This window comes from Lolium perenne, chromosome 5 (genome assembly GCF_019359855.2).
Source record: "Lolium perenne isolate Kyuss_39 chromosome 5, Kyuss_2.0, whole genome shotgun sequence".
Lineage (NCBI taxonomy): Eukaryota > Viridiplantae > Streptophyta > Magnoliopsida > Poales > Poaceae > Lolium > Lolium perenne.
The window spans coordinates 139,443,767-139,466,426 of NC_067248.2; the positions used below are offsets into that span (position 1 = coordinate 139,443,767).

Below are 22,660 nucleotides of genomic sequence, written 5' to 3' on the forward strand. Positions count from 1 at the left end.
ACATTATGAATTGCATGTGATGTTAATCCTTTTATGCATCTTATATTGCTTAGATCGTGACGGTAGCATTATAATATGATCCCTCTCACTAAAAATTAAGATAATAAAGTGTTCGTCCTTAGTTAGCACCATTGCTAAGACTCGTTGTTTCGAAGAATCACGTGATGATCGCGTGTGATAGACTCAACGTGCGCATACAACGGGTGCAAGCCAGTTTTTCACATGCGGAAACTCAGGTTTGACTTGGTGAGCCTAGCATGTACATACATGGCCTCGGAACACGGAAGACCGAAAGGTTAAGCATGAATCATATAGATGATATGATGAACATGCTGATGTTCGCCATTGAAACTACATCATCTCACGTGATGATCGGACTTGGTGTAGTTGATTTGGTTCGTTTAATCACTAAGACAATGTAACATCCCAACCTTGTCTTTATGAATAAATGAGTGTTCATGTGCATCTCATGCATATAGTTTGCATTTGAATAAAATTTGCATCAAAGATTGAATTGTTTTACAATTATGCAAATCCCTCTCTGTTTCTTCTCCATTCAAATCTCTCAAGATTTTCAAAATTAGACAACATGGCATTGTTGTTATTCAACAAGTCCATGTGTGTTTAGTATCTTCTCTGCAAAATTTGAGTTCAAACAAAATTCAAAACAGTTTGAACTTGCAATTTGAAAAGAGAAAGAAAACCAGAAAAAGGAGAAAAATAGAGAGAGATCCTCTTTTCCCTCTCCTGGGCTCAGCCCACTCTCTCTCTCTTTCTTTCCTCTCTGGCCGCAGCCCAAAACGGCCCAAGTTGGCCCAGCCGCACCCTCACCAGCCCAACGTTTTTCCCCGAGGGGGTTTTCGCAAAAACGTCCTTCTTCCCCGCGCACCAAAGCAGCTGCCTGGCAGCGCCATGGCCGCCCGATGGCCTGGCCGGCCCCGATGCCTCCCGCCGCCCTCCGGCGGCCATAAATAGTTGCCGCCGCCGCGCCAAACCCTAACCCCCGCTTTCCCCTCTTCCCCCGCTCTCTCCCGCGAAGAAAATCGCCAAACCCTAACCCTACTGCCGGCCGGCCTCCGCTCAAATACGCCGCCGGCGAGGCTCTCCGGCCGTCGCCGACCCCTCCATCTCGCTCACGGTGAGCCGCTGCACCTCCCTCTCCCCTCGCCTTGCTCCCTCTCCCTCCCGAGCATCACCGCGCCGCACCACCTGCCCCGCCGCCGCTCGGACATGGCCGTCGGCCATGCTTCGGCGACTATTCGCGAGCGGCGCCGCCACCAAACGGCTCAGTGCGCCGAGCCGCATCATTCCCCCACCCGCACGCCTCCTATCGGCCCCCAAATCGCCGGATTGAATTGCCACCGGAGCTCAATTGAGAGCTCATGGCCGGCTGACGTCATGATGACGTCAGCATGACGCCATATTTAGCTTTTCCTATTTTCTGTATTTTTTTATAAATCATTTCTGTATTTCTTTAAATAGGAAATAATATGACAGGTGGACCCCATCTGTCATGATTTTAATAATTTAGGAAATATTTTAGAAAAGAATAAAATTATGACAAGTGGGTCCAAATTATTAAACTTTTATTATTTTTTATATAATTTTCTGAAATTGATTTAAAATGAATTAAATTTTGGAAATTCATAAGTAATTCATTTTAAATCAGAAAAATATGAAATTATATATCAAAATGATCAGAAAAACATTTCCTAATTGTTTATCAATGTTTCATACATGCTTGAACCAATTAAATGTGGAGCCTTAGTAGAAACCCTAAATCGACCCCTCTCATATGTCGGGGTTCGAAGCCGAACCCCTTTAATTTCCATCGATGCACCTAGGGTTACCCAAACCCCTTTAATATGACATGTCATCATATTTTATGTGCATTGCATTGTACCTTGTCTTGATTGTGCTCTTCCTTTCCGGTATTTGGTTCTTCTCGATAGGGACCGAACGCGAGCCTGAGATCAACGCCCCTGAAGAGCAGCACCAGAACAACGAGGGACAAGGCAAGCCCTAACCTGGTTCATATATGGTTTCGAAATGCTTTACTTCTGGTTCTTACATATTGCATCCGCTTCAAATATGTTTTATCGGCAGTTCTAGATATCCTATGTGTGCATATTCCATCCTTGTAGCCCAGAGTTACTGATCCACCGCTCCCAGCAAAACTAGGTCTGAGCTTGTTCGCATCGCTAGAGCCGTATATGTGTTATGCTTAGCCATGCTTAGCTGTTGAAGTCTGATCCATCCGGTTGATGAATCAGATCTACGAATGAACCTAGTTTGACCGGATGACGTGGTAAGGTCAGTGATGATGTTAATAAACATGCTAAAGGCTTGGATGGGCCGCCACATGGGGATGTGGTGATTTGACTCGTTCTCGCCGATACTAGGACCTGAGTTCTCGCCTTCGGAACCAAGACTGAGCGTACAACCACACGGGGCCCATGGGAACCCCTTGGCCCTAACTTACCTAGCTTATCCATGAGTCAATTAGTTTGCGAGTTCCATTTGCCATACGCATGGGGGAAAGGTGGAAAAGGTTTTCAAAGTGCATCATACAGGGCGTGGCTAGGGTGAAGGATGCTGGAGGCATTGAACTGGATCCCCTGCACACAATGACCGGGACCGCCTCGGAGAATGGCTACCTACGATGACGGAGCTCCCCAGTTAGTTTGACTCATGGAATAGGCGAAGTAAGGGAAAGGTTTTGGTCGACCACCCTCTGCCAGCACACCAAGGAAGTGTGCTAATCTATAGTGGCATTAAGAGTCGGTCGACGCGTGTGGGTAAAGTTGTACACCCCTGCAGGGTAAATCTTTTCGAAAATCCGTGTCCACGGTTATGGATGACTTGGTGATGGATTCTGTGATCATAGACAACTTGAACCTAATTGTAAAACTTGATGTCAATGTGTGAATAAGGATCCTTTCTCAGGGTGTCGAGGGGGTGATCCTAGGTGATAGGTTCAGGTAATGATGAAGATTCGGTGAATTCAATATGATGATCTTAGAGCTAGAGTTGATATCGCTCTCTTATCTCTTTTTAAAATGATCTGAATAGACGAGCTTCTGCTCCCTCCTGTTTACAAAGGAAAACTGGCTTTCCGCAAAATAAGCTCCACATAAAGCCTCGCATACCTGCTTTGCTAACATGTTGTACTAAGTCTTGCTGAGTCCCTGTACTCAGCCTTGCATGCTTTGTTTCAGAGGAAGTCCTTCCAACTGATGGCGGCTTCTACCTTGACGTCGACGAGTAGATCGGAGTTCCTCAGGCGGCAGCCTGAGACTTATGGGCTGGGACGTCGCCTTATGTTATGGCCTCTTAGGCCCTTTGCAGTCTTGTTATATAGATAACATAATTTGCTTTCCGTTGCTTGTTGGATTATGGTCAGTGACCTCTGCGTGCAATAAATTTGGATCTTAACTCTGCTAAGAGTTGTAATATATTTGCTTTGAGTCGTAGAGTCACTGTTGTGTTACCGATTCTCACCCTGTAGGCCCTAGAGATCTAGGTTAGGCTTATGCCAGATGTGATATCTGGGTTTGTCTAGCCCTGACCTCCGGGGTCGCGACAGACAATTCGAGGGATATTGTTTTGAGTGGGAGTTCACCTAGTTAATTTAAGAATTAATAGTAAACTCAAATTGCTCATGAACAAAGTCTAAATTGTATTTGAATTAAATTTTATAGAATTGGCATCTGTTTTCTACTTTACGCTAGGCTTGTAACTGAGATAGAAATACTGTTAAGTCTGGCAAGTAACTTTACGGGCTGGTACCGTATCGTTAAATAATCAAGAAATGATTAAGTCCTATAGTAAACTTTTGGTAATCCTAAAATTCCTGATTCGAAAAGCAATGGTTTCAATTAGTATCTAAAAATTATCTTGTCTCCGTGAAACTTGATGTTCGAATCCGTTTGAAAAGTAAGGAGCTAAAATTTTGTTTTCAGAATAAGCAAGGTGTAAGATATATGTGATATCTAAGACCTTAATACAAGATAATAGAATATAATTTAGTGAGACTACATAAACTCGTAAGTTTTATGGGAATGTACGAAGGTTGAAGACTCTAGGCGTCCCGATCCTCCAACTAGTTTGGCACTAACGTTATTCGCATATCCATGTAAGCCATAGTAGCTTCATCATGAAGTTGTCATGATTTGATGGATAAAATTATGAGTGAAATTGTTCATCACATTAAAAAATTATTAATAGTGAAATACGGAACACTTGTCATGTGATGATCAACTTCAAAGTGTGAACCTCAAGGTTATTGGTATTTGACCAAACAAGCACAGAAGTTATTGATGCTGAAGTGTTTTCAGAAATACGAGGAAAGTCGAAAGAGAAACTACGAAAGGATTTTGGCAGAAAGAAAGAAAAGACTAGAAAGTCTAGCTCAGGTGTATATAGATGATATATATGTTATGAATGTATTCCTTGTTTGGTCACACAATGAAATTCTTGGGTATTTGTACCATATTGGTTGGTATGAGGTGTCATACAAAACAACACAATACAAGAATATAATGACCTAAATGACTGACAAGGAATATGGTAGGAATGCACGTCTGGAACAAAATAAGGTGTTATTGTGTTCGTCGTTGGCATTCTACCTAGCCCTTCAGATTTATAATAAAGAACTTTATAATTGTTATTTGGTTTTGGTCAAATGAAAACAATGAGTTGTTAAAATTATGACAGTATTCCACGTACGATGAATAAGTTATTATAAATCTTTATGGTAAAGCACACATGCATAACACTGACGCTAAAATGCCATAAGGAAAATGATGTGAATTCTACTTATTAGTAGAACCGCCATTTAGGTCATGTTAGAAAGGAACGCATGAAGGAACTCCATGCAAATGGATTTTTGGAGCCATTTGATTTTTGAATCGTTTGGCGCTTGCAAATCTCTTCTAAAGAGAATGAATGAAATACCGTTCATGGGCCAAAAGTTGAACGGGCAACTAACTTAGTGGAAACATACATGATGATGTATGTGGTTCACTGGGCATAGTTGTGTGCGGAAGATTCTTCTACTTCATGAAAACTTCCAACAATGAATTGAGTATATATATGTGGATACATTTATTCGATAAGGAAGAAGTTTGAAATATTTGAATGGATTCAAATAAATTTTAGCTTGAAGTGGAAATCATCGTAATAGAGAAGTCAAATATCTATGATTGGATCATGGTGGAAATATTTGAATTACGAGTTTTAGCAAACATCTAAGAGAGTTATGAAATTGTTCTACAACTCACGTTTGTTGGAGTATCATAGTGATGATGGAGTATCCAAGAGACGTATCCAAACCTTGTTGGATTAATGATGAGATAAAATAAAATGACCCCATTATTTTTTGTGGATTATGCTTTAGAGACTACCGCTTTTACACTAAATAGAGCATCATCATAATCCGTTGAAATGACACCATACGAGTTATGGCATGGGTATAAACCCTAATGGTCCTTTCTTAAACTTTGGTATGCATAGCATAAGTAAATGAGTTTACAACTAAAATTGAATGAATGTCTTTGTTGGTTATCCCAGAAAACAAATTGGGAATTCTTTCCACTATGAAGTCAAAGACAAAAGTGTTTTTCAATGTTTCTTATTTCCAAGAAATTGTTTCTAGCGAAGTATTTGAGTGAGAGGACAATAGAACTTGATAACGTTAATGAAACTGAGCATGATGATCAGATTAGCGTAGCATCAGAAATGGTTCTGGAAGCGGCCAAGATGATCATGGCTCCCATGTCTACAAGGTGTTGTAGTCATGGAGATCGAAGTACCTATTGAACCTTGTAGGTATGGTTTACTTTGTGATCAAATAAATGATTTGTGAAAAAATATTGATTTTGAACAATGATAAACCAACTACATACAAAGAAGTTATGATGGGCGCTGACTCCGTTAAAATGGCTAAGAGCCATGAAATCCAAGATAGTATCTAAAATCAAGCTTGGAGCTTGATAAACCTTTTGAAGAAATAAATACTTTTTGAAAGTAAATAGATCTATAAAATTTATAGACTTGGATATAATATCCTTGAAAAAGCTCGACTTGTCAAAAGATTGTTTATTACAAAGTTCAAATAGTTGACTGCGATAAGATTAGATCTTCAGCAGCAATGCTTATAGTGTATGCGGATTGTTCTAGTAATCGCTACATATTTCTTTTATGAGATATGCTAGTAGGATGGAAAAATACATTAATTAATAGAAGTGTGTATTAAAGGTGAATACAAGATACAACTGAGAGTTTTGCTAGTCCGTAGAATACTAAAAAGGTATACAAACTTTACTGGATGAAGTGAGTATCACGGACTTGGAATCTTCACCAGATGAAATGATCAAAGAGTTATGATTTCATCAGAAACGATGAAGAAGCTTGCATTTGCAAGAAATTAAGTGGGAGCGCTGAGATATATTTATAATACTTTATGTAGATGACATATCGTTGATTATAAATAATGTAATCATGTACTTGATATGATTAAAAGGTTTCATTGAGAATTAACTTCAATGAAAGGATATGGACTGAAACATATTTAGTGTAAGATCTATGAAGATAGATTGAAACACATAATAAGTTTAAGTTAAAGTACATAGAATAAATATTGAAGTAGTTCAATATAAAAATATTAAGAAGGTGTTCTTTTCCATGTGAAGTTTTAACAAGACTTGAGTGTATTTGACAGTCGATAAGTAAAAACACATGGGTGATTTTAGATCATGAATAATATGTACAAATTCAGATGTTCTGTGCTCTAAAGTGTTAAGAGCATATATAGCAGAATGATTTATGTAATGATCATTGGACAATAGTAAGAATATCCGTGAGTGTTTTAGAAGAACCAATGATATATACATATATATATAGTTTGTATGGGTAATGACAAACAAATCACTGTAAGGTGTTGCACCGATATTAGTTTGGTCACATATAAAAAATAAAATTTCAATCTCAATTAGGCTAAGTGTTGTTAAAAAGGTAGCACAATGAGCTGGAAGAAGTCTATGCTAGATTTAGATGAGTTCTAAATATTGTGACGGATTCTACAAACGAAGGCAGAGTATTTCATTGTTTTGATAATGACTGAGGAGTTTTAAGTCGAGGAGTTCTTTGAGAACTTGATGTAGTTCCGATAGTGTTAGAACTTTGAAGCTATATTGTATGTGACAATATTAGTGACATATTTCAGACTGCGGAATTAAGGTTCCACCAAAAGACTGAACATATATGATTAATGCCGACTCATTTGGAAAATGAGTGATGCGTTGAGACGCAAATAAACTGCAAAATACATACGTTTCTGAGCGTGTCAGATCCGTTGACTGAAACCTCTCCCGTGAGCAAAACATGATAAGCACCAGAAGGCCAAGGTGTTATACTTTACAAATGTAAACTAGATTATTGACTCTAGTGCAAGTGGGAGACTCTTGGAGATATGCCCGAGAGGCAATAACAAAATAGTTATTATTATATCTTAGTGTTCATGATAAATGTTTACACTCCATGCTATAATTGTATTAACTGGAAACATCGATACATGTGTATTGTGTAAAGAACCAGGGTCCCTAGTAAGCCTCTCATTTAACTAGTTTGTTGATTAATAGATGATCATGGTTTCCTGATCATGAACATAGGATGTTATTAATAACAAGATCATATCATTAGGTGAATGATGTGATGGACACACCCATAGTAAGCATAGCATGAGATCAAGTCATTAAGTTCAACTTGCTATAAGCTTTCGATACATAGTAACCTAGTCCTTTGACCATGAGATCATGTAAATCACTTATACCTGAAGGGTACTTTGATTACATAAAACGTCACTGCGTAAATGGGTGGTTATAAAGATGGGATTAGGCCTATGGATCAAGAGTGAGATTTGTCCATCCCGATGACGGATAGATATACTCTGGGCCCTCTCGGTGGAATGATATCTAATTAGCTTGCAAGAATGTGACTGGTTCACAAGGGATATCATACCACGGTACGCGTAAAGAGTACTTATCTGTAATGAGGTTGAACTAGGTATGGAGATACCGACGATCAAACTTCGGATAAGTAAAATATCGCGAGACAAAGGGAATTGTTATTTTATGTAAATGGTTCTTTCGATCACGAAGTCATCGTTGAATATGTGGGAGCTATTATGGATCTCCAGGTCCCGCTATTAGTTATTGATCGGAGAGGAGTCTCGATCATGTCCACATAGTTCTCGAACCGTAGGGTGACACACTTAAGGTTTGATGTCATTTTAAGTAGATATGAAATATGGAATGGAGTTCGAATATTGTTCCGAGTCTCGGATGGGATCCAGGACATCACGAGGAGTTCCGGAATGGTCCGGAGAATAGGATTCATATATGGGAAGTCACATTCCAAGTTTGGGAGTGGTCCGGTGAATTTATGGAAGGTTGTAGAAGTTTCTAGAATCATCCGGAATAAATCACTATGGAAGGTAGAGTCCCGGAGGGACTCCACCAGCCCTAGCCAACCCACCAAGTGTGAAGGTGGAGTCCACGGTGGACTCCACCAAGGTGGCCGACCACACCACACGGAAGGGGAGGAATCCCACCTTGTCTAAGTTTCCCAAATTTGGTAAGTTTTGGAGTTGGACTCCAATGTGGTTTTGGGGTAAACCCTAGGGATTTCAACCTATTTAAAGGGGAGGAGAGGGGAGGGGATGCTACTACTTGGCCACACCACCCAAGTGGCACCAAGGCCGGCGCCCAAGAGCACCCCCTCTCCCAAACCCTAGCTACTCCCTCCTCCTTCTTCTCCTGCAGCGCTTACGGCGAAGCCCTTCCTGAGATCTCCACCACCACCGTCACCACGCCATCGTGCTGGCGGGATTCCGAGAAGGATCTACTACATCCTCTGCCCGATGGAACGGGGAGAAGGACGTCGTCATCAACACCGTACGTGTGACCGAGTGCGGAGGTGCTGCCCGATTGTGGCACCATCAAGATCTTCTACGCACTTTTGAAAGCGACAAGTGATCGACTACATCAACAACGAGATCTAATCTTGTAGGCTTTGGAATCCGAGGGTTAGTCTCATGATCTTCATCTCGTTGCTACCATCTACTAGATTAGATCTTGGCTTGTTATTCGTTCTTGCGATAGGAAATTTTTTGTTTTCTATGCTACGAATCCCATCATGAGCTCCCTAGTATGATGTGATCAAATTACCCAACCAAAAGCCCCTCTTGATAGTGCGACTATCTATCCTATAACCCGGTCTCCCAACAACCAGCTTGAGACCGCTAAAAGAAAAACCTAGAAAGGTCATACCTTTTCCTTTAGCATCCTGTTTGATCTTGATGATAATACTTTATGCTTCATTAAAGCCGGAAAGCCTCACTATATCATTGTTGCTTCGTGAAGCACATAATTTGCTCGCCCATATGCCACTATGGGATACCTTCATTAAGCACATCTTCACATGTTCATTATCACCAAATGGACGGAAAAGCTTCAAGCATATGATCCTTTTGAGATGCTCATCTTGAACTCGCGCAACTCAACCTTGATGATGATCACCACTTGATCGCATCCTCTCATGGGCTATATTAATCTCACTTTTGATGCACTACCATGGAAAGATACCTAACCCACATAGACAACACAAAGGCACACATATGATGGGATAGTTCATAAAACATAATTGACAAAGCTTACCATACAACATGACTTCACGTGGCACATTCTTTATGATTCATGTGTTGACCAAACTTGAATCTATTTCTCACTCTTCATATTGGTCAACCTTGTATCTTCTCATGCTCTATCATACTATCTTGAGGTGTATAGAACTCTTTATTTGATTGCATGCTCTAAATCTTAGTCAACCGTAGCTCAAGTCATGAGACTATCATGACACCGAATTAGATCCATATTCTGCACTCAAGATCATAATCATTCATTGCTTAACACATAAGATAGAGCGTGACAAATATTAAGTTCCACATAAGTGTAGGGATTCGTAGCATAGAAAACAAAAAATTTCCTACCGCGAGAACGAAATCCAAGCCAAGATGCAATCTAGAAGATGGTAGCAACGAGGGGATCAACGAGACTAACCCTTGAAGATTTCCAAAGCCTACGAGATTAGATCTCGTTGTTGCAGAAGATGATCACTTGCCGCTTTCAAAAGCGCGTAGAAGATCTTGATGGTGCCACAATCGGGCAACACCTCCGTACTCGGTCACACGTTCGGTGTTGATGAAGATGACGTCCTTCTCCCCATTCCAGCAGGCACCGGAAGTAGTACATCCTCCTTGGAATCCCGACAGCACGACGGCGTGGTGGCGGCGGTGGTGGAGATCTCCGGCGGAGCTTCGCTAAGCGTATGCGGGAGAGGTGGTGGAGGAGAGGCGGCTAGGGTTTGGGGAGAGGGGGGCACCGGCCACTATAGGGGGCGGCCAAGGCTTTAGTGTGGCCGGCCCCCTCCCCTTGCTCCTCATTATATAGGTGGAACCCCCAAGTGTTGGACTACAAGTCTTCGAATAAGACCCCAACCCAAAAACTTCCATATGGTGGGAAACCTACCCAAGGAGGGACTCCCACTCAAGGTGGGATTCCCACCTTCCCTTGGAAGGGGGTGGCCGGCCACCTATGGTGGAGTGCACCTGGGACTCCACCCCCTTAGGGTTGGCCAGCCATGCTAGGTGGAGTCTTCGGGACTCCACCTTCCATAGTGATTTCTTCCGGACTTTTCTAGAACCTTCTAGAACCTTCCATAAATGCACCGGATCATTTTCAAACTTATAAAATGACTTCCTATATATGAATCTTACTCTCCGGACCATTCCGGAACTCCTCGCGATGTCCTGGATCCCATCCGAGACTCCGAACAAAACTTCGAACTCCATTCCATATTCCATATCTACTTAAACGACATCAAACCTTAAGTGTGTCACCCTACGGTTCGCGAACTATGCAGACATGGTTGAGACCTCTCTCCGACCAATAACCAATAGCGGGATCTGGAGATCCATAATGGCTCCCACATATTCAACGATGACTTTAGTGATCGAATGAACCATTCACATACGATACTGATTCCCTTTGTCACGCGATATTTTACTTGTCCGAGGTTTGATCATCGGTATCTCTATACCTTGTTCCACCTCGTCTCTTGACAAGTACTCTTTACTCGTACCGTGGTATGTTGTCTCTTATGAATCATTCATATGCTTGCAAGCTGATTAGACGACATTCCACCGAGAGGGCCCAGAGTATATCTATCCGTCATCGGGATGGACAAATCCCACTGTTGATCCATATGCCTCAACTCATACTTTTCAGATACTTAATCCCAGCTTTATAACCACCCATTTACGCAGTGGCGTTTGATGTAATCAAAGTACCCTTCCGGTGTAAGTGATTTACATGATCTCATGGTCGAAAGGATTAGGTAACTATGTATCGAAAGCTTATAGCAAATGAACTTAATAACGTGATCTTATGCTACACTTAATTGGGTGTGTCCATTACATCATTCACATAATGATATAACCTTGTTATTAATAACATCCAATGTACATGACCATGAAACTATGATCATCTATTAATCGACAAGCTAGTTATACAAGAGGCTTACTAGGGACTTCTTGTTGTTCACATAACACACATGTATCAATGTTTCGGTTAATACAATTATAGCATGGTATGTAAACATTTATCATAAACATAAAGATATATAATAACCAATTTATTATTGCCTCTTGGGCATATCTCCAACAATAAGAACTCCATCTTTATTTTTTTTCTTGATCATATCACATATATGTCTTCAAATCGATGATCTCGATACCAATACTCAAGGTATATCTTTATCTGCATGGCATCCATACTTGAATACATCACATGGACTACAAGTAGTACCTATGGAATACTCCTTCATATAAACTCAATGAAAATATTAATCCATAGGGATTGCCATTAATTAACAAAACTACACATAGGAACAATGTACACTTACAATAACCATCTATGATCACGAAAGTTGTGCAGAATAACGAGATGAAGCCACCACACTAACGAATTGTGCATAGATCGAATATGTGCAACATGTTTCACAAAATTAATTTTGGTGAACTTAGAGTGAAAACATATATTCTATAAATGCCGTTGAATGAAGTTGGAATCATTCACAAAAATGAAACAACCTATCCAATGTAGATCCTTTTACAAAAAAAAAACGGATGGGTTTACACAAAAGTGAAACATACTAAAAAACAAAAGACTACCACAAATACAAATAAAAGAATACTTCATCTACTTCATAAAATAACTAATAACCAATTCCGTTCTGAAACTAAAAATATGAAAGTTATGCGAAACGAGGTGAATATAATGCTTAATTTAATTTTGACAAGATCAAGCGTGAACAAATTTGGCGAAACTGATCTGACGAAAATACAAAATTGGAGAGCTCCCTTAACGGAACTAGGAATAGATGGCAGGAATACCATGTCTATGTATAACTACTGTAGAGATTCGATAAGGTCGGAGGAATGTGAGAGCTAGATCTTTCGATAAAGAAAATATATTTTAATAGGATCCGTGTATGGCTACTAAGCGTTAGTTTAGAGTTCAGTAGACCGTCGTCGCCACCTTCTGCCCTCTCTCCGGCAATGCCCCCGCCGCCACCGCCGGCCTAACCGACGATCTCCACGCCCGCGGCCGGCGCGCTGCCGCGACGCCTCGCCGTCCCGCCTTGTCGAAGCTCCTCCTCCATCGGTCCACCGCCGCACGGACCATCCCTCTAAGACCCGCTCCCTTCTTCTCCGGCGTCAGCGTCCTACACCCGCACCCGTAACCCTAAGATTTCGGGAACATATTCGTGGATATGATAACAGAAAAAATCTCCAATAGAATCTTGGAAGAAAATCTCCAATTATCCATGCACCATGCATGTACGGACGAGCGTGAGCGTGTGAAGAATACACATGTATCTCCTGTGGTTGTACGTGCGCGCGTGCATCACGTATACATGCGTACAAGAACAGGGCCGATCGTGCATATCCCCCTTCTCGTCCTCCACGATTGTTGCGGGGTGGGCCCCACACGGGCAACGGTCTGGACATTTTCGTCCCATCTGTCGCCACGGAAGGACCGCCACGTTGGGGTGTGTAAAGCGCTTGGGCCCTACGTGTCGGGAACTCAGCGTGATTCCTCGATCTATAAAGACGCGGACTTGGAGAGCTCGAGCCAGTCACCGGCCGGAGCAGCAAATCCTTCCTCTTTTCGTCTCGTCTGAATAGCTGCTAGTGTCATACACACCTCGTACATCGTGCGGCACGGTCGAGCTATCTGAACGGAAATGCAGCTGAACAGAGGCGCCGTGGGTGGAGGGCACGGCTCCGGGATGCCGGACGCGATGCAGCTGCGGTGCAGGGAGAGGGAGCTGGTGGCTCAGCTGCACGAGCTTCTGTTCCCGTCGACGGCCCCGTCTCCAGCCGGCGGCGGCGCGTCGTGGCCGTCGTCGTCGGCCTCGGCCGACCTTCCCGTCGAGCACTGCGGCTCGCCGGTGAAGGCGCCGGCGCTCTGCGGCAAACGGCGGGGCAGGGGTAGCAAGAGAGTCCGGGAGGGACAGCCGCAGGAGGAGCAAAAGCAGCGTGGTGGTTCTTCGGCTGCGACCAAGGCTGCTCGCGGCAGGAGGAAGAAGGAAGGGACGACCACCACCACGATCGTCACGAAGGTGCCGGATTTCGACGGCTACCAGTGGAAGAAGTACGGCCAGAAGCAAATCGAAGCCGCCCAGTACCCAAGGTAAAGATTTGCCACCATTGCTGTTTCATTATTCAGCTGTTCCAGTTTCTTGCCCCCGCCTTTTCTTCCTCTCCGGCAGAGGTCGGAGCCAAGACCAGAGGGGTTGACTTGAGTCGAGTCACAAATAGCTACAGTCTCTCTCAATCATCACACAAAAATGGCAAAACCGTAAAATAACACTGTTTTACCCCAAAATCTTGGAGGGCATTTCAGTAGGCCGGGCACCAAGCATCCAACCGAGCTAAAGCCTAAAAGATGACATTTCGTAATCGTACCGGACAGCTTGCAGTATATCGCATCCATCACTCCACAGTGATTCCCCACTTAACTGTGATATCGATCCCAATTCAAGCATGCAGTCGTGATACACGACGACACATGATCCATCTCGATCACATCGGTCGCATCACCATTCATCCAGCATGTTTACGTTGTACGGAGTACGTAGTGATTAACTATACCCATGCTTGGTTCAGTAAATCATTAAGTATTACAAAATGAACGATGAGTAAAGCTAAATCGCATGATTTGATCCATGGCAGGAGTTACTTCCGGTGCACCAACAGCGCGGACCAGGCCTGTCCGGCCAAACGGACGGTGCAGCGCAACGACGACGGTGACGGCGACGCCGGACCGCCCAAGTACACGGTGGTGTACATCGCCGAGCACAGCTGCAAGCTAACCGAGGCGGCGGCGGCGCCGGTTATCCTCGAGACTACCGTCCGCACTAAGACCCCTGCAGCTCCAGACACCGCCGCCGTATTTTCTAGCAGCTCTAGCGCTTTCAGCAATGGCACTCAATCGCCGGCGAGCTCGGATGGCACGTGGAGCGATGGCACCGTCTCTGAGGCGAACCCGGTGCTGTGGGAGCGCGGCGACTGTTCGAGCTTGTTTGATGTCAACGCTGACTGCTGGGAGTGGGACCCCTCGCCGACGGCACCCGCTGCCGCGTTGCTCCAGGACATGGATTTCGCCGGGCCGATCATGTCTCCCGTGCACGTCGCGGCAGCGGACGGAAGCTGGATCAACGAATTGTTCCTTAACGAGTCGCCATTTGTTCTCAACAGCTGCCAGTTGTTTGGTTACTAGATCATCTTTGTAGATGGCCAATAACTAGTGGAGAACTAGTTTGGAATGTATAGTACTCCCTCGGCCCAATTTACTTGATGTGAGATGTGACCCATGTACAATGATAGTTTTGTGAAAACCCCCTCGCAGATTTAGTTCTTCTCAATTCAAAACATCCGCCACCATTGTGTCACACAAGCTCCTTCAAAATATGTCGGGCCTCAGGATTAACTTCCACAAGAGTGAGGTGATGGTTTTAGGTGGGGATGAGACCGAGGGGACCAGGATTGCCAATATGCTTAACTGCAAAAGAGGCACCTTCCCTTTTACTTACCTAGGTTTACCGGTGAGTGACCGTGCCCTTCTAGCCTCGGATTGGGGTCCGTTGACTAACAAAGTGGCCAAGCGCGCAGATCCCTGGATGGGAAAGCTGATGTCCTCGGCGGCAAGGCTGACGCTTATCAATGCTTGCCTATCTAGCTTGCCACTGCACGCGATGGCGGTTTGCCTCTTGGGGGAGGGAGTTCATGGCCTGTTTGACAAGGCCAGGTCCCGTTTCTACTGGGAAGCGAACGGGGCTAAACGTAAATACCATTGGGTCAGATGGTCGGCAATGTGTAAGCCTAAATGCCTGGGGGGGCTAGGTATTGTGGACACGAGACTTATGAACATTTGCCTCATGGCCAAATGGATTTGGAGGCTGTACGCTGGGGAGCAAGGCCTCTGGGCGAAGATCCTTAGGGCTAAGTATCTAGGGGAGAGGGACCTCCTTGCAGATAAGCACCGGCCTAGATCTCAATTTTGGAACGCTATCCAAAAGATCAAACATGTCTTCGGCATGGGGGCCCGGCATGCTATCCACAATGGTCGCGCTACTAGATTCTGGGTGGACTGGTTGCATGAGAAGGGCCCCCTCAAGGACCTGTTCCCGGGTCTCTTTGCCATTGCGTCGGAACCCCTTGCCACGGTGGCCACGCTCTTCCTGGGTAACCAGTGCAGGCTCACGTTCCGCCGTGAGCTGGGCTTTGGGGAGCGAGTGGAGCTGGCCAAAGTCGCCCGGCTGGTGGAGACCATCCACCTGTCGGATCCACAGGACCGGATTTCGTGGTCCTTGGAGCCAAATGGGAAGTTCTCCGTTCGATCGCTGTATAAGAGCTTATGCCAAGGCATTCCCCACAAACACTATGGGATAGTGTGGGAGATCAAGGTGCCACTCAAAGTCCGCATCTTCCTCTGGCAATTATCGAAACGCCGACTCCCCTCCAACGACAATATTCGGAATCGTAAGGGTCCATCCAATGGTACTTGCGCCCTTTGCTTAGAGGTGGAGGATAACAACCACATCTTCTTTAGATGTCCGCTGGCGCGCTTCATGTGGAGTGCGGTCAGAGACCTTCTTGGTTGCTCTTGGAACCCCACGTGCTTTGCCGACATTTTTCGGTACATGCGCGTCCACGTTGGCCAGACTCGGAGAGTTCTTTGGTTGGCGTGCGCTGCCCTTCTGTGGTCTCTTTGGAACGTTAGAAACAAATTCACCATTGAGGGTAGTTTCCCTACTAACCCGGCTAACGGCTTGTACAAAATGACTGTTTACTTGCAGGCTTGGAAGCTTCTGGCTAGGAGAGGAGACCGACAAGCGGTGGAGCTGGTGATTGGCAGGATCCGAGCTCTTCATGCTTCTATCAGAGATAGTGTCTAGTGTCTTGTGCTCCCCTCTGGGGCCGAGCGGAGTCAGGTGGCGTCCGGTCTATCTTGGTGGCAAGCTTTGGCGTTGGGGCGTCGCCTCGCCATCTGTTGAGCTAGGTCGTTCACCTTGTATCTTGTGCTGTTCAGGTCCTGTAACCTGTGCTTGTGGTTGTGTGGAGCATCCCTCCATCTTGTCTTGTCGTGTCTTGTTCGTATCTGTGGATGATGTATGAATTCTGCCGTTGGGGCTTTATTAATTTAAAGCCGGGCTCTGCTCGAGCCTTATGTTTATAGCTCCTTCAAAATACTTCAACCAAAACTCCCATCAATAGATCAAGGCTTCCCCATACTTCCTCCTAGCCCTAGAACAAATATTAGGTTTATTTTGTAGTTTTTGTGGTTGTTTTTTGCCACAAAAATTGGGTCTTGGAGCTGGTTTTGGTTGAAAGCGAATAAAGAAGGAAGATAGAGGAAGGAAGAAATGGAGTAAGCGGCCAAGTTAACACTGGTACCTACCGCACGAGGCTAAAGCGGTAGGGCTTACCGCGCCATGCTTGCAAGAAACATTGAGATACCGCATCTAGGTGGAGCGGTTGTTGGCTGCATGCCGACAGGCCTAGCGGGCCCACGCCTGCTACCACGCGAGGCTGCTGCGGTCACAGCCTTACCGCTTTAGGCAGGGCTGGGCGGGAAAATTCCGGGGCCCTGTGCGAAACCCTAAAGGCCCCCTATCTCACTGGGCAAATATAACTAATTAACAATTATAACATATATGCGTCTTAGATGGGCGTTCAAAATGAAGAACTACTATCGACACTTGAAGATTCTAAACCATGGTAAGATCGTCTTAAAGATTGTTTTAAGAGAAAACATATAGTTTCAAACCCCAACCGCACCGATCCTACCAAAAAATACCTAAATCTAATGGTTTTGATGCATTTAAACTATAATAGGAAAATAATTTCCCATAATCTCATTAGCTGATAGCATGTAAAGCTATTCCAACAATTATTTATATAGAAGCCCGTTATAAGATCTAACCTCGTGAGAGGAATACAATATCCCTATATAAAATTTACCTCAATCTCTATAAATCAAGATCAATGTAATTAATTGTTTAATTTAAATATGAGAATTCAAGATACTGTAGTACAAACTTTCTAATATATTTATATATAAATTTGTGTCAAAAGTAGTAATAGCGTGATTCATCCATGCAATTTCTCCGAGTTTTATTAATGCTAATAAAAATAAATAATCAAGCATGATATATCATAGGCATAACATGGAATAGAAAAAAGTAGTAATATGCTACACGAATTGCCAACTTAGAAATTTTGGGCCCGAAAAATTCTGGCCCTATGCGGCCGCACGAGCCGCACTCCTGTCGGCCCAGACCTGACTCTAGGCTACAACCGTTAGACTGGCTATAGTGCTATATCTTAGGTAGTATCATGTATTTTATGCCCACAAAAATATTGATGTTGCATCTAATTAAGTAGGAGAGATAAGATTAGAGTAACATAGGTGGATATTGTATCATAGCGCACGTTACGAGAAAAGGTAACACTAAATAGATTTTGCACTCATATTTGTATTGAGATTCTACAAAACAATAAATTTAGAAAATTATGATACTACTACATAATACCACCCACTATAGTGATAGTATCATAGACAAGTATCATATGCATGATACTACTATATGATACTATGCACTATGACCGGCCTTAATTCTTACGGCTCGCGAGGGTCGAGAATTTTTCTAGAATTAGAGAAAAAATATTTTAAAATAATTTCCCGGGGTGCTGGCTAGTCTGGTGTACAGAGAGGCTTCCCAGAGCACGAACGTTGTGTACTCGGGTCTGTACCATATTAAGAACTCTAATGTCAGACATTCTGTCAAAGCTCTTATTTATTTGAACTAGTATAATCAACATTTTACCATAAGACGACCATGCAACATCATTCCTAAGCGAGATTAGATAAGGAAATTCAGTGCAAAAACAGGCAACTTAGGTAGGAGTACTATATATACTGAACACCAATATAAGGCAAATGCTTTTTTGCCCGTTTCAAAAAAAAAAAAAACACCGAACTAGTTCTCCTCTAGTTATTGGCCATCTACAAAAACGATCTAGTAACCAAACAACTGGCAGCTGTTGAGAACAAATGGCGACTCGTTAAGGAACAGGTCGTTGATCCAGCTTCCGTCTGCGGCCGCGACGTGCACCGGCGACATTATTGGCCCGGCGAAGTCCATGTCCTGGAGCAACGCGGCAGCGGGTGCCGTCGGCGAGGGGTCCCACTCCCAGCAGTCACCGTCGACATCAAACAGGCTCGAACATTCGCCGCGCTCCCTCAGCATCGGGTTCGCCTCAGAGACGGTGCAACCGTTCCACGTGACATCGGAGCTCGCCGGCGATTGAGTGCCAGTGCTGTAAGCGCTAGAGCTGGTAGAAAATACTGCAGCGGTGTCTGGAGCTGCTGGGGTCTTGGTGCGGACGGTAGTCTCGAGGATAACCGGCGCCGCCGCCGCCTCGGTTAGCTTGCAGCTGTGCTCCGAGATGTACACCACCGTGTACTTGGGCGATCCGCCGTCGCCATCACCGTCGTCGTTGCGCTGTACTATCCGTTTGGCCGGGCAGGCCTGGTCCGCGCTGTTGGTGCACCGGTAGTAACTCCTGCCATGGATGAAATCGTGCGATTTAGCCTTTGTCATCGTTAGTTTTGCAAATCATTTACTGAAACCCAGCATGGGTATAGTTAATCACTACTTCGTACAACGTAAACATGCTGGATGCATTGCCGGTGATGCGACCGATGTGATCGAGATGGATCATGTGTCGTCGTGTATCACGACTACATGCTTGAATTGGGATCGATATCACAATGAAGTGGGGGATCACTGTGGAGGATGGGTGGGATAGACAGCAAGCTGCCCCGTACGATTACGACATGTCATCTTTTAGGCTTTAGCTAGCTTGGATGGTTGGTGCCCTACTGAATGCCTTCCAAGGTAAAAGATTGTTTTTTTACGGTTTTGGCATTTTTGTATGCTGATTGAGAGACACTGTAGCTATTTGTGAATCAAGTCAACCCCTCTGGTCTTGGCTTTGAGCCTCCGACCTCTGCCGGAGAGGAAGAAGCTAGACGGCGGGGGAAGAAACTGAAACAACTGAATAATAAACAGCAATGGTGGCAAATCTTTACCTCGGGTGCTGGGCGGCTTCGATTTGCTTCTGGCCGTACTTCTTCCACTGGTAGCCGTCGAAATCCGGCACCGTCATGACGATCGTGGTGGTCGTCGTCCCTTCCTTCTTCCTCCTTCCATGAGCAGCCTTGGTCGCAGTGGAAGAACCACCACGCTGTTTTTGCTCCTCCTGCGGGTGTCCCTCTCGGACTCTCTTGCTACCTCTGCCCCGCCGTCTGCCGCAGAGCACCGGTGCCTTCACCGGCGAGCCGCAGTGCTCGACGGACAAGTCGGCCGACGATGACGACGACCACGACGCGCCGCCGCCGGCTGGAGACGGGGCCGTCGACGGGAACAGAAGCTCGTGCAGCTGCGCCACCAGCTCCTTCTCCCGGCACCGCAGCTGCGTCCCGTCCGGCGGCCCGCAGCCGTGCCCTCCACCCACGGCGCCTCTGTTCAGCTGCATTTCCGTTCAGATAGCTCGACCGTGCCGCACGATGTACGAGTGTGTATGACACTAGCAGCTATTCAGACGAGACGAAAAGAGGAAGGATTTGCTGTTCCGGCCGGTGACTGGCTCGCGTCTTTATAGAGGAATCGCGCTTAGTTCCCGACACGTGGGGCCCAAGCGCTTTACACACCCCAACATGGCGGTCCTTCGGTGGCGACAGATGGGACGAAAATGTCCAGAGGGCGAGAAGGGGGATATGCATGATAGACCCTGTTCTTGTACACATGTATACGTGATACACGCGCGCACGTACAACCACAGGAGATACATGTGCATCCTACACAAGCTCACGCTCACGCTCGTCCGTACATGCATAGATAATTGGAGATTTTTCCGACGTTTTATTGGACATGTTTTCTGTTATCATATCCATGAAAAGGAATAGATGAAGTATATACGGAGTACAGTTTGAGAATAAGTTTAGGGTTTTGTGGTGTATCTCCACCACGTGATCAGCTTTATTTATATAGTCATCAAAAGGTTACAATACATGTATAATACACACCTATACAGACCGTATTTAACACTCCCCCTCAATCTGAACTTTTACATACAAGATTCAGATTGGATCTAAAACGGTCTAACATCTGTTAAGTAGCTGGTTTAGTAAATACATCAGCTAGCTGATCACTCGAAGATATGAACTTGACCTGAAGAGCTCCAGCTGCAACACACTCGCGCACAAAGTGGAAGTCGATCTCTATGTGCTTCGTTCGAGCATGAAAAACTGGGTTAGCGGTCAGATATGTTGCCCCTAAGTTATCACACCACAATATGGGTGTGCGCTGTTGGACTACTCCGAGTTCTTTAAGCAAAGACTCTAACCAAATCGCTTCAGCAGCTCCATTTGCCAACGCCTTCTATTCAGCCTTGGTACTGGATCTCGAGACTGTGGGTTGTTTCTTCGAACTCCAGGATATCAAGTTCGGTCCTACAAAGATGGCAAAGCCCCCCGTAGATCGTCTATCATCAACACACCCAGCCCAATCTGCATCAGTAAATATGCTAATGCCAGTAGAGCGAGACTTCCGGAAACACAAGCCAGTATCAAGTGTACCCTTCACATATCGCAGGATGCGTTTAACCGCCTCCCAATGAACCTCAGTCGGCTGGGAGAGGTACTGGCATACCTTATTAACAGCAAAGGAGATATCTGGCCGTGTGAGAGTCAAATACTGAAGCCCGCCAACTACACTGCGATACCGGAATGCATCATCGGTATGTAACAGTGTACCACCATCACGGGAAAGCTTCTCTGAAGGAACAAGAGGCGTGGAAGTGGGCTTACAATTCTCCATGTTGACACGATGCAGAAGATCCAGTGCATACTTGCGTTGTGTCACAGTCATGCCCCCAGAATTGAAGGACGCTTTTAGGCCAAGAAAATAATCCAAGGGACCCAAGTCCTTGATGGGAAAACTGTCTGAGAGAGACTGGACCAGACGATCAACAACTCCTGGTGTAGAACCGGCAATGACAATATCGTCAACATAGACCAGCATATAAATCTGAACACCATCCCGGGAGAAGATAAACAAGGACGTATCAGCCTTCGAGGATGTGAATCCGAGCTGAAACAAGTGAGCACTGAGACGAGCATACCATGCACGGGGAGACTGTTTCAAGCCATAGATGGAACGCTGTAGTTTGCACACATGCTGAGGGTACTGAGCATCTTCAAAGCCAGGCGGCTGCTGCATATAGACCTCCTCTGTCAAGAATCCATGAAGGAAGGCGTTGCTCACATCAATTTGACGGAGAGTCCATCCGCGGGACACAGCGAGGGAGAGAACATATGACCCACCTTAATAAAGTACTTTAATAACATATGACCCACCTTTCACTCTTACAAAGTGCTAGAAGCACGTGCAAGAGCTGCCTATTGCATAAGAGCCCACCTCCTTTCTCTACTCATTCTCTCTCCACCAAATCATCTAAAATATATTATTTAATGTCTTATAGTCAACTGACTGGACTCTATTGTACTTGCTCTCACTCTATTATTACAATGCACAACATGCACAAATCTGTGTCGGTCATGTCTTAACCGTGATAGGCTGATCAGGTAAGCAACCTATACGATGCACATGGCCATCGAGCTGTATAATGGGACAGGGGAGCATTAAAGGGCCCATGATGGAGCTCGGGCTGCTAGCCTTCTACCCTGTCATACTTTTTTTTTTCTTTCGAAATGGGGTTATCTGGCCATTGCAACAATTGAAGCACACATCTAAGATTTTATTACAGTGTATCAATTTATACTACCTCTATTCATAAAAAGATGTTCAAAATGAATCAAAATTTGGGTGTATCTAGTCACTATTTAGTTTATAGATACATCTAAATTTTGACAAATCTCCGACATCCTTTTTTGACGATGGAAGTACC

At 44.7% G+C, this 22,660-nt stretch overlaps 3 protein-coding genes across 3 annotated transcripts; 1 reads left to right on the plus strand and 2 right to left on the minus strand.

The window, feature by feature from the left end:
- The first annotated feature begins 13,261 nt into the window (after positions 1-13,261).
- LOC127300059 (uncharacterized) lies at positions 13,262-15,057 on the plus strand. Its single transcript, XM_051330137.1, has 2 exons — positions 13,262-13,814; positions 14,357-15,057. The coding sequence occupies exons 1-2, from the start codon at positions 13,366-13,368 to the stop codon at positions 14,901-14,903; spliced, it is 996 nt and encodes a 331-aa protein (XP_051186097.1). The 5' UTR covers positions 13,262-13,365; the 3' UTR covers positions 14,904-15,057.
- A 3,505-nt stretch (positions 15,058-18,562) lies between these two features.
- Positions 18,563-20,333, minus strand: LOC127300060 (uncharacterized). Its single transcript, XM_051330138.1, has 2 exons — positions 19,782-20,333; positions 18,563-19,252 (listed from the first exon to the last, which is right to left on the minus strand). Exons 1-2 carry the CDS (start codon positions 20,225-20,227, stop codon positions 18,706-18,708), a joined length of 993 nt encoding a protein of 330 aa, XP_051186098.1. The 5' UTR covers positions 20,228-20,333; the 3' UTR covers positions 18,563-18,705.
- Positions 20,334-21,132: 799 nt separating this feature from the next.
- On the minus strand, positions 21,133-21,972 carry LOC139831611 (uncharacterized mitochondrial protein AtMg00810-like). Its single transcript, XM_071820912.1, has one exon. The coding sequence runs from the start codon at positions 21,970-21,972 to the stop codon at positions 21,133-21,135; it is 840 nt and encodes a 279-aa protein (XP_071677013.1).
- Between the last annotated feature and the right edge of the window lie 688 nt (positions 21,973-22,660).

Bases quoted from the DNA above. Each gene is read 5' to 3' on its own strand.
- LOC139831611 (XM_071820912.1), bottom strand. From the start codon at position 21,972: ATGCAGCAGCCGCCTGGCTTTGAAGATGCTCAGTACCCTCAGCATGTG.
- LOC127300059 (XM_051330137.1), top strand. From the start codon at position 13,366: ATGCAGCTGAACAGAGGCGCCGTGGGTGGAGGGCACGGCTCCGGGATG. The intron at 13,815-14,356 runs GTAAAGATTTGC...GATCCATGGCAG, and splicing joins GAAGCCGCCCAGTACCCAAG to GAGTTACTTCCGGTGCACCA.
- LOC127300060 (XM_051330138.1), bottom strand. From the start codon at position 20,227: ATGCAGCTGAACAGAGGCGCCGTGGGTGGAGGGCACGGCTGCGGGCCG. The intron at 19,253-19,781 runs GTAAAGATTTGC...CATCCATGGCAG, and splicing joins GAAGCCGCCCAGCACCCGAG to GAGTTACTACCGGTGCACCA.